General features: G+C 37.9%; 1 protein-coding gene across 3 annotated transcripts in view; it reads right to left on the bottom strand.

The window, feature by feature from the left end:
• The window catches only part of VGLL3 (vestigial like family member 3), a 41,620-nt gene extending 29,548 nt beyond the window's left edge, over positions 1-12,072 (bottom strand). For 2 of the 3 annotated variants that reach the window (XM_024740852.1, XM_024740851.1), the window contains exons 1-2: positions 11,943-12,068; positions 1-50 (exon numbers count right to left, since the gene is read on the bottom strand). In XM_024740852.1, coding sequence (XP_024596620.1) covers positions 1-50; positions 11,943-12,068 — 176 coding nt within the window. Of the gene's footprint in view, positions 51-11,942 lie in introns of all 3 variants that reach the window. The other variant, XM_024740853.1, reaches the window with a different exon arrangement.
• Positions 12,073-12,299: the final 227 nt, after the last annotated feature.

The following is a 12,299-nucleotide window of genomic DNA, read 5'->3' as shown; positions in this document are numbered from 1 at the left end:
AGAGTTACTTCCAGAGAGTCCTGCATCTTGCTGTATACCGCTAACTTCTTCTGGGATGGAATAAACAAAACACAGTATCAAAGACAGTTTGTACAAAAAGCATTAACGAGTTAACTTTTCACTAAAAAAAAAAAAAACAAAAAAGTCTAAACATTAACATATGTTCACAAACTGATTCTTCTTCATTTGCTTTACTCCACCTTCCCCTTCCCCTAACCAGCCTTCTGCTTCCCATCCTGAAGAAAAAGACTTTGCTATTTCAAATTTGGCAAAAAAAAAAATGTCCATTATCCAATGGTATATTCTCAGACTGTGAAAGGCAGGCTTTTTTTTTTGCTTAATTTAGATATACCAAAATGAGAATGACTTAAAAAAAAGAAAGAAAGAAAAAAGAAAGTGACAGAGCCCTTCCATTTTTGTTCCCTTTTCTATTTTAAAGATTTAATGTACAGCAACATTATAGTTCGGGACAGGGAGGAATGGAGATGGTAGGCCTAACTGTCTGGGGGAGGGGTGGAGAAGAAAAGAGTTTTTCATAAATGAAATACACTAAAATAAAAACAGGAATGTAGCATCTTATAAAAGGATTTGGCAGATGTGCTGAACTCATTTCTCAAAAATCAAACTAAAATGACAAAATAAGCCTGTGTGAAGATCCATTTTGCATGGAACATATTTTTCAGATGTTCCACTTGCCACCATTATCATAAAAGGGGAAAAAAAGGTATTATGATGACTTACTGAAAATAATACAAGATACTAGCAATGGCTAGGATGGCTTTTAAATCAAAATGAAAAAGGTTTGGTAATTTTAAAATGTTTTCAAAACATAAAATCGTAGCTCTAGTAATAGTTTATATTATGACTGATACTCTTTATTACCCCATGTAATCTTTACAATTCTATAATGTGGTTATCATTACTCTCCGTATTTTAAATATGAAGAAGTGAGGCACAGAGAAGTGAAGTAACTTGCCAAAGGTCACAGAGCTTATAAGTGATGGACCCAGAATGCATAATAAAAATACACAAATGTACATATGTGTGTACATGTATGTGTCAGAGGAGGGCAGGGGAGGGATATCTAGTGCAGAAAAAAAAAATCACCAAAATGTTATGTTTTGTGTTCTTTTTCTGGGTAGTAAGCTTGTAGTTGGTTGTTATTTTCTTATTCCTATTTTTCAATATTTCCAAATATTTTTCGTAGAGCCCATATCATTTTTATAATCAACTTTAGTGCAAATTATATATAAGAAAATAATGCTAAAAAACTATAAAACTCATTATCTTAATGACAAAATGAGCATCCTATCATCTGTATACCTACAAAACCTGACCCTTTGTCAGACCATTTTTCTTATTTCAGAAAAAACTTCATGTTGGAAAGTGAATGTCGGTAGAAAAAAATAAATCATTCTAGAATAGTCAGTAAGCACATAGTTTGGCAAATGTTATCAAAACACATAACCAAGACTCAATGTTTCTAGTGGTAATTACTAGCCCCAAAATCTGTAGCCCCAAATTATAAATGCCTCATTCGGAAAACTGAACCCCAGCAATGAATATGCTGTTCTTGTGTGAGGTAGGGTCTGAAATGTTAAGGCACATTACAAGCTGCTGCTTATTATTTAGGGCTGCTATATATACACACACACTATATGTATCTCCCTTTTTATTTGAAATCTGTGTCAGTATGGTTATCGCTTCTTGATGAATAGATGATTCATTCCCTGTGAGTGAATATGCCTTGCTGATGAATAGGTGATTGTAATGACTGAGTGGTTATAAAATTCTTACAATCTGTTCTGCTCAGATTTGAACATGGTTATGTTTAACTTCAATAGTAAAAAACACCGTAGTAATATAGGTTATGTATAAAACGAAAAGATTGAACTAACTGACCTCTACAGTTACTCCTGGCTTTAAATTCCATTATAAAGTTACATGGATATTACTATTTATTAGTCAAATCACAGTACTGCTTCTCCAGGCACATGTGCATTTACCGAAGTTATACCATTTTAAGCAAATACACACACTCTGCCGAATATTCAGGCATATTAGAAAGAAGCACTGTTTTTATTTGGGAAAAAGATTAAAACTGATCTACAGAGTGGCTTCACTGCCTTAAGTGTTAAGTATTATCTATTAAACCGATTTCTTTTTTCTCATTAACGTCCAGTGCAGCATCAGTTTGTGAGAGTCACGCTTTGCATCTACTTGTTTAATTTGTTTAATTTTAATGCTTATTCCTTAAATGAAAGAGGCTTGGCTATGTTAATCATCCAAAGAAAGACAATTTTTTTTATTTTATCCCAATTAGCAATTGATTCTTAGATAAAATAAAATTAAAGTTATATATATGTGAAAGATTTGAGAACTGCAAATCAAATGCAAATATAGCCTCCATTTGTATGCAAATGTAGCATAGTATTATGATCAATAATGGTATCAATAAAATTTCTTAATTTTTACATTGATGGCAGTTGAATTTAAACCATAGATTTTTGGTCAAATTAAGATTACACAATTTTCTAAATGCTATATAATTTTATGTTATTCTTTTTTAACCAATTGCTGAGTAGTTGGATACAAATCAGTTATACATTTTTCACTAAGAAATGGGGAAAAATTAAGCAAAATCTTCCATTGTGTCAAAATACCTTTTATGAGTCTATTTTCTAAATGTCAATTCTGTCAACGGATGCATTGATTCCCTATAATCTTTATATTTCCTATATATGTAATATATATCTATATATACACATATGCATTTATATAAGTATATATTGAAATATTCCTTTCAAATACCCGTGGTACTATAAAAATATCTATATTGACTCCTCTATTTAAATACATTTTGGGAGGATGCTTATAAAATATACTTTTTTTTCTCTCTCCCAGCTCTTTGAGGCAGGTCTTCTACTAGCTAAATGAATTTGCTGGAGACCATCAAAAAAATAAAATAAAAAAGGAGCCTATGATATAGCTACCAATGGGCAGGATATAAAGCATATTTCTCACCCCCCTCTTGCATTTTGCATCAATTTTCACAAATTTTAGTGTACCCATTTAAATATTTACGTTTACAACACACAGGAGCATTTATGACCACACCATCAACATCACTGGTTAAAATAAGAATTCTAAAGCATCCAAACAGCCTGATAGCCTTCTAAAATGGCAACACTGAATTTACATACATTTTTTAAACATCAAGTGTGAGCATGAAGAAAATGGGAACACAATTTAAACAGCAATTGATCCATATGCTAACATTCACACTATCCTAATCTCCTTCCCCAATGACTCTTAAGCCTCAACTGCCTTCTGTTATCTGTGCTTTTGTGACTGTAAATCAATCCTTTGCCTTTTATCAAAAAAAACTAAGTATGTTATTTATGTACACTGTTGCCATATTCTGTATTTACTTGGTGTTTGCTCCTTGGAATGAAACTTCCCTAGTGTTATTTTCATTCTTGAAAGTAATACATAAAATTTAAAGCTTGAAAATAAATCTCAAATCATCAGAACCCAAATTTCCTGAATCAATGCTGAAAGGCAATGTGGTTCATATTTTTCTCAAAATGCACTATCACACCCTAAAAATAGCCCAATCTGTCAGAAGTATTCATAATTTTCTTACTAGACACTTACGAATTATTAACAAAAATAAGTCATCAGAAGGAATTTCAAAGACTACAATTTGGTTTATTGAATGCACCTTAACTGGCTCATCCTCCATGGCAGAGTAATGACAAATTTCCTTCAGGTAAAAGAACCCTTGAGTTAGATGAAACAGTGACCGAGTTAACAGGCACAGAGTTAAAATGAACTCAGAAAGACTTGAAAGTAGCAGTGTGAAGGAGTTCGCCTAGCCTAGGCAGTGCGAACCATGCCCAAACACCTCACAGCCTGCCATCAGGCACAACAGAAACAAACTCGCACAGGAATGTGCCGGGGAAAGAATTTGTCTGACAAGAGAAAGACTTCCATGTCGGGAGCCAAATACCACTATCTTCCCAAGGCTTAAGCCTACAAAATGCCAAATGATTACTGTGCATATGTGGAAACTTTTTTCTAAGGAAACAAAAGTATTTTAATGAATCATTGGATATTTGGAAACAGCTTTTTTTTTTTTTTTCTACTGGCTATCTTTCCTAAATGCAATGATTCTTTCATCCCGAGAGACATGGTTAGAGCCTGTAAGAAAGGACCACTAGCCCATAGTCAATGTTTCAAAACTATAAAGCCCATAAAGCAGAGTGTTACTCTTTGATCCTATTTTTCCGAATTTACTTGAATAACAGATTTTTTTTTTTTTTCGGTACGCGGGCCTCTCACTGTTGTGGCCTCTCCCGTTGCGGAGCACAGGCTCCGGACGCGCAGGCTCAGCGGCCATGGCTCACGGGCCCAGCCGCTCCGCAGCATGTGGGATCCTCCCAGACCAGGGCACGAACCCGTGTTCCCTGCATCGGCAGGTGGACTCTCAACCACTGCGCCACCAGGGAAGCCCGAATAACAGATTTTTAAATCTATCTCAGAGAGACTTGAAGTTTTGGTCCTTGGCCTATTTGGAGGAGGAATCAGGTTGCGGGAAGGTGGGTCAGGATAAAGAAGATAGTTCACAGACCTTTGATATATTTTATTTCACTAACTGTCACACATACACTAATATCTTGTCCAAATAATTATTCTCAATGTATATATGCAAAAACTGATTTACTTGGCCACATCATCTAACTAGTAAATGGCAAGGATGGGATTAGAACCTATTTCTGTCTGTAAACAAAGCATCTGCCAAGAAAACAGACTAAAGAAAATGAGTCTCTATATAATATTTAGTTTAACTGTATAAACAAATAGAAGCCCACAGTCAGCGTGGCATCATATGCTAACTAAAGAAAGTCTAAAGTTATTTATAACACTCAAACACTAGGGATGTAAACATATCAAAGATATGGCTATTAAATAATGCAGTGCTCTTCAAAATATGTGTATATCTAGATGAACCTGCCCTTCTATATCTAGAAATGTGTTGTCCCCTTGGCAAGTCAGATACAAAATACAATTTTTCTGGAAATCCTATTTTGGAAATGTGAGTGGAGCCAATTTACTAGACACACTCAGACCTCGAGATTCTGTGTTTGTTTGCTTTTTTTGTTTGTTTTTTATTTTTCTTAACAGTAGGAGGAGCAAGCCAAAAATAATATTAGCTATTTTTGAGCACACCTGCCACTCAATGATTCTGGTCATTATCAAAAAAAAAAAATCAAACCCATCCCCTCAAAGGATGAAATTTTTCCAGTTTTGAGGATGTTAAAAAAAATGTGCCACAGGCTGAGAATTTCAAAATTTGCATTCCCAAAATGTTTTAAGCAATGATCGCATCATGAGGGTATGTGTTCTCTCTCAAACTGACTGCTTTGAATGAAACAACAGTTTCTGATATATAAATTTCTGGTATGTTTACATAATCCTATTACTAGATTTAGGGTATGATTTCACTTTTTAAAATTTATCTGTTAGTCATCGAATTGCCAGTTAATTCTTATTTTGTGTCAGTCATTGTGCAAAGGCTCGGAGGCACAAAAATGAAAGTCATAGCAGTTGAGAGAGGCTTGTAAGGAAAATGGTAAAGAAAGAGAACCTCCAGGTTTATCCACATGGCTAATTGTCTAATTTCTCCAAGTAGCTAATATTCAAAAATTTTTAAATGAGAAAAGTAAGAGGGTAACACTAGGTGAATTACTAATTGCTTTTGTTGCTTCTAAAGAAGCCCAGATGGAAAGGGAACACAGTAGAAAGAGAACTGGAATGATTAAGGGGATTTGACCAAAACCAGTCCATGAATCTGGGTAAGGCACCGAAACCTTTGGCCCTCAGCTTTCTCTTCTGAAGATGAGGAATTCTGACTTCATTATCTCAGAGGTCTCGTCCAACTCTGTAGGCTAATAAGCAACATGCTGGAGCTCTAGACAAACTCACACTTAATTTTGTTTCTTACGTTGGCTGCCTTTTCTGATTTTGCAGGACACTGGTCAAAAAAACCCTACAGATCATTGAAGACTAATTCATTTTCAGACATAGGTCATCTAGCCCAATCCCTAGGAATGAGTTTGGGTACTTCTTTAGCTATCTTCACAGTAACCAAAAAGGAGGTATCCTTCAAATATCCCCACCCCATCCCCCAAGGACAAGTGTTTTTGCACACTAAAACAACATAGTTTTAAGAGGAAAGGACACCTGTTCGGTTTAGGCCCTTCTTCCTTTCTTTTCTTTCCTTTTTCTTTCTTTTTTTTTTTTTTTCCTCTACTGAAGTATGAGACAAGTGAAAAATAGTTCAGTTATCCCGGTTCAGACCATACTTGTAAATTACTGAAATAAATCTGGTATCCACTGAAATATCTCTAAATATGGCATTCATGACTTGCTTCTAGCAACAGACGTTTGGGTCTAATGGTTCAAGTCACTATTAGGGTCTTCCTAAATGAATAGTTAAAGCAGAAAACCAGCTGCTGAAAGACGTGCTTTTTAAAAGAGTCAGTGCAAAGTTTTGACCAAAATTATTTCCTCCACTATCTCTGCCAGAGTCTGAAATTCAAGTATTGGAGAGTTTTTGTTTCTTGAATGAAAATGTTTTTCTAGAGACAATACCTTAAATTGTTATGTATTACCAGATGTATCAGTTTTGAGATTTCTTTTTAAAGCCAGTTGGAAATAGGGCTGATGGGAATGGGATTCAAGTTAAGTGGCCAGGTTTTAGAATGGCAGTCACTTAACTCTCGAGTTTGCTTTAGAATCCGTGTTAGGCATCTTGCGCATAATATTTTTAGTCTTATTGACAATCCCCTTTGCACAGAAAAACACAAGACAGAAATGTACATACTGCCCAACCGGGTCAACACAGAATCTCTTCTGTAGTTGTCCAAGGAAGCACCATGCAGGATCGTTCTACCCACTGATCCCCCTCATTTCCACTGTTATGAGTCATGTCCCCATCATCTCCAACTCTGTGAGATGTGAGACTTTACCAAGCGCTAAGTGAAGTAGGACTTCCTTGCGTTGAGTGAAAATATCCTTCACTTAAATTTGCACAGAATACTTCCTTGTCCCGGCATTTGGTTTCTCTGGTGAATGTAGCCTCAATGCACGTGATTTTATGGATTTCAAGCCTGCCCTTACTATCCGTATTGTAATCTCCATTCTGGTTGACTGCCAGAGACAACAGTCCAGTTTAGTTATTTCAAAGTTTAATTTTCCTTCTAGCTTTGAATTTTCTGGCTGGAAAGTTATTGGGAGCATAAAGCTCTGGGGCACTTGAAGCTTCTAAGTCTCTACAGTCAAGTTACTTTGTGTAGTTTGGAATCAGAGGGGCTGTTCTCTCTCAAAGAAGTCCTGTATGAATTCTTATAAACCTACTTAAGTCCTTGCTTACAGTTGCAAGAAAATTATATCCTCCAACTTAAATAAGTGGACTGTGTATTGAAACTATTTAGAATGTAATTGTATGTTTTCCTCTTAATAAATCTAAACTTATGTTGGAACAGCAATGATATATGAGGCACTTAAAGCTGACTGTTAATACCACTTCCTGCATATTATTTTCAAATAAATACATGTTCATTTGCTAAGTGGATATTCTGCTTCATCAGCAAAGGATGCAACACGGATAGCAAAAGTCATTAGCATAATACAAATGCTTGCAAAACAACTTTGGAATGCCTAAACTAAAAACGTATACTACCAAGGACTTGGAAAGAATTTCAAGCTCCAAGGCCAAAGAATCTACTGCATATTAATCTTCTTTATCAAAAAGTTGATTTGGAGCACTAAAGACAGAAATAAGCTTATTGTGCAATAGCAAAAAAAAAAAAAAATCTTGGGAGACGGCATGGTACGGTGGAAAGATGCTCTGCTGGGGAGCAGGGGATCCAGTGGTCCTAATTTTGTCACCAATTAGCTTTGAAATCTTTAGCCAGGCATTTCAGCCCTATAAACATGCACTTCCCCATCTGTAAAAGGAGGGGTTGAAGTATGTTTTCCCAGGGCTTTTTCCTAACAAACAGAATCTCAGATTTTAGGACCTAACCAAGGTGGCAGAGTCCAGAGAAAGAGTTCGAAAAACTCCTTACAAAGTTAGAACTGAAGTTCTGCCTCCCAAGACTTTTAATTCTCTTAAGTGAAAGCATGCATGCATATTCACCCAGCTGTCACCCTTGAAGAGAGCAGCGTCAATATGCTCTAACTTATATGAAGCCCAAAGTGTGATTGTTAAAAACTCCTATGCACAATTAGAGAATGGGCGATTGTTCTCTGCTTTCACCACCTCACCTAAGAACTCACCCAGTTCTGAAAGCTTTGCTTTAAGTATCTCCCTAATGTTAACATTATGAAAATATGGGGGGAGAGGGATTTTAGACGACAGATTGTCTGCATTTAAGATGAGGAATCTATGGGGTATGAAGGGAATTTATGATTGTTTCCCTCAATTTTTCCTGACACGTATTTTGAATTTATTTTCTCTTTTTTCCTACTGTCACTGTTGGGATACAAACGCATTCCTTTCTGTACACGTTCTGCAGTGTCATCATGCCTCTGGAGCACGTGCTGAGAGACTAAGTCGAGAGTTCTCGTGAGGAGTTGGTAGGGACTGATGCATTCAAGCAATGAAGAGATGGTGGGCACAGGGACCAGAGACCTTAGATCCCTTAGCAAATCCTGGCTCTATAAAGCACACTGTTAGATATACGCACAGCCACGCAATTTCTAGGAATTAACATCAGGGACTCTAAAACTGACTCTTTAGGTATATTTACATTTTACTTTTATTCACTTAGCCTACTGCATGCTTAAGTAACACACTGCAATGCAGCCTGATGTATACACAGTTCACTGTTTTTAAGGTACTAACCTATTACCCACCTATGATTTATAATATGTTCAATTAAAAAATGAAACAAAATTCCAAGTGCCTTTTACACTTGTAATTACACAAAATCACGTCGTACTTTTAGGTGGAAAGCTGCGAATACATGTGCCTGGAGCATTAAGTTCTACTATTTAAAAAAGAACTTCTGCTATATAATCATGCATTAAGAGGAAAATATACCTATGTTTAAAAATCTATCATAATAAACCACTATGAGATAATAATTTACAAGGACTATAGAGCTATATGGACTTGAGGAAAAAATCAGTTCAAAGATACACTACAGTAATTGAAAATACAGAAGTGATACAAAACTTTAATGCTCTCTTTTCTAACATTTTCTAAATGACCATTAAACTTTGTAACTCTATCACTTTTTCTGCTTCCTGTCCTCAACAAGTCAATTTTTCAAATACAGTAGGACTCGTAGCCCTTGTTTTTGTCTCCCAGGCAAGATGCTATTAGGGGTCACTTCCCACGTACGGAGAAAACAATCTTCATGGATAATAATGATAAAACCTTATGGAATGCAAAAACAACCAAAATATGTATTCTCAGATGACTACGTTGGGGCCAAGTCAATATTAGTCCCACTTCACCCACGCACCACATAGTCTAAAAATGCTGTCAGCCTGATAAGAATTTCCTGATTTACTCTGTTTTCCAACAGAAAATATAGGGCATCAAAATAAACCCCTGACAGTAAAAGTACAGTAGTTACACTCCTGTCTTTTTATTTTGCTATAGCCAGTTATATAGTCAAATAGTTGCTTTACCTGACAAAAAAGCAATCTCCAACAAGCCAGTGTAGTAAAAGCAACATGAAAATTTCAAGCACACTTCTCAACTAAGTTCTTCAGTTCAACTCAGCCTAACATCTACTTAAACAATATCTACAGAAGCTCAAAGGATAGCAGAAATTGATCACTATTTACAAATAGGTACCACTCATCGAGGTGGACAATTCAGGTGAAAAAGAAAGCTCATTTTTTGGTTTGTTGACGGTCTTAGCAAAAGAATGCAATTTGGCAACTGAGTTTCGGGGCAACTGCAAAAGTTAGGTAAGGTATTGGAGTTATTTTTTTTTATTGAAAGCTAAATCTCATGACTAGTTATTTATAATTTTTCTGATACCGAATTTTATTTTCTAGCTCAAAAAAGTATTCCAATTCTAACCCCCACTAGCGATTCGTATTTGAATGGAACTATTTTCACAACTCTGGAAAATAAAACCTTATTCACAACTACTCTGCTAAAGTTATTTTTGAAGGGGAAAAATACCTTTCTGAATGTTTAGTAAAGTTTGAGGCTGTTGCTCGTCCACATTCCAATTGATAATTTAAGGCCTCTACAGTCTCTGAGATGGAAGAAAGTAAAGAAGAAAAGGGTGGTTCATCTGGGACACAGTGTTCATAAAACACAGAAAATTGATATCCAGCGTCTCTTTGCATCACTTGCCTGACTTGGACTTAAATGGTTTCCTCCATTACTTATAGCTTTTATATTAAAACCAAAGAAAAAGGGCATAACCAAAATAAAATGTTTTAACCTGTCACCCTTGTTCACAAATTACAAAATGTTTTCCCATCCCCCTCCCTAAAAGTAATCTTGCTTTGAAATGCTGAAGATGATGAAGAAAAAAAAAAAAAAAAAGATAGCTAGAAAGTGGGACTCCTTCCTCTTTTGCCCTAGTTGTCCTGGTTAAGCTCATACTGTTCAGCAGATAAATCTAGAGTACGGAGTACGTACTCTTCCAGAATCAGCTGAATTTCAGTCCCTAAATTCTAAACAGAAGTTATAATTTCTTTCCAAAGAGTAGCACAATAAATCTAGTAAAGAGACAGGGATAGAGGAAATAAATTAAATGGCCAGATTAATTAAAGAGCCAAACCCTGAAGACCGCAATAAAATATATGTTTTTTAAGAAACTAAAAAAAAAAAAAAAAGTCAATCAATAAATTCTGTGGACGTTAGTTCGGAACCATATCTAGATCCCTGATAGGTGTCTCTACCTCAGAGTACGCATATTTTTTTAAGTCTCACTAAATCAACCCACCCTAATTCCCAGAGTCTCAGGACCCTATTTTGGTACAGCCCCTGGCCACATGCTCACATATGTGTTTTATGTAGCGCTAACTAAGCCTTGACACACTGCGGGCGAACAGGGAGGAACGCCCAGTGATACCTAGTGCTTAATTCCCCAGAACCCCACTCTCCCTTCTAAAGGAACTTTATCATCTCCCTAGTTCCTGAATCCTTTTTATCCAACAGCATTCAGTCACTCTTGGCATGGTGGAGACCCAGCATCCATCCAGTGACCCAAGGTTACCTCTTAGCTGGGAAAGGAAAGGGTTCTTCTGTCCAACAGACTGAACCATAACATCTCTGTGCTTTGATGGAATTAAAAATGAATGAGGAATTTGGGGAATAATCCCTGTCACCTAAGTATGGAAGATGACAGACTTTGCAGAGAACTTCTAGTAACATTGGACAGATATTACACGAGACCCAAGTTCCACCATAAAAGTTCCAGAAAAGTCATTCCATGGGCTCACTGTCCAGGTAGCCTCCCCTATGTCAGTGACACATTTCATCCTCCTAATCAAGAAAACCCTGAAACACTCCACCGTTTCAAAGGAAACAAAATATTTGGTTTAAAGGAAGTTTACTCACATACTCCTAAGACAGATGCCCTTGGTGAGCTTCAGAGAACTGAGCCCTAAGAGCTAGGGTGGCTATGAGGAATAGCTTCTGAGCCGGTGACAAGAGCTCACTGAAGCCCCCAGCCAGGTAATGCCTTGCTTGGAATCCCCACCCGTCCACCTGGCAGCTCGTCCTTCCCGAAGCCTCGTCTCTTCTCTTCTGATGGCTTTCTGTTCAAGGGCGCTCCCGCAAGTCTCAGAGCATCCTCCGCGCCACCCGTCCCAGAGGGACGTCTTGGGAGCCCCAGACCGATACTCTCGCTGCCCCTCGCCCCCGCCCCCGGCAGGCTGCCCGGTCGGTGACTCACCTGCTGGCCAGGTTGGGGCGCCGGGTGGTAATAGGCTGTGGGGCAGGTTGCAGCTGCCACGGGGTTGGGCAGATACTGGGGCGCTCCATACGGCTGGGGGTGATACATCACCTCCGCACAACTCATGGCAGCCGGGGCAGCGGCGGCCCCGGAGCTGCGGCCGCTGCTCTACGCGCTCGTGCGACAGGCGCCGCCGCAGCTGCCGCCTCTGTCGCAGCCCCAGCTGCTACTGTGGCGAAGGCGGGTCCTCGGCGGCCGTGGGCTCCGCGCGGGGCGCGGGCTCGGGAGGGGTTGGCAATCGGCGGTGGCCCATGCGCGGGCACCCTCATCTTCAGCCCCTCCGGGTGTCCCCTGGCC

Source organism: Neophocaena asiaeorientalis, unplaced genomic scaffold (assembly GCF_003031525.2).
Source record: "Neophocaena asiaeorientalis asiaeorientalis breed wild unplaced genomic scaffold, Neophocaena_asiaeorientalis_V1.1 scaffold420, whole genome shotgun sequence".
Classification (NCBI taxonomy): Eukaryota; Metazoa; Chordata; class Mammalia; order Artiodactyla; family Phocoenidae; genus Neophocaena; species Neophocaena asiaeorientalis.
This window is presented reverse-complemented; position numbering and strand designations above follow the sequence as displayed.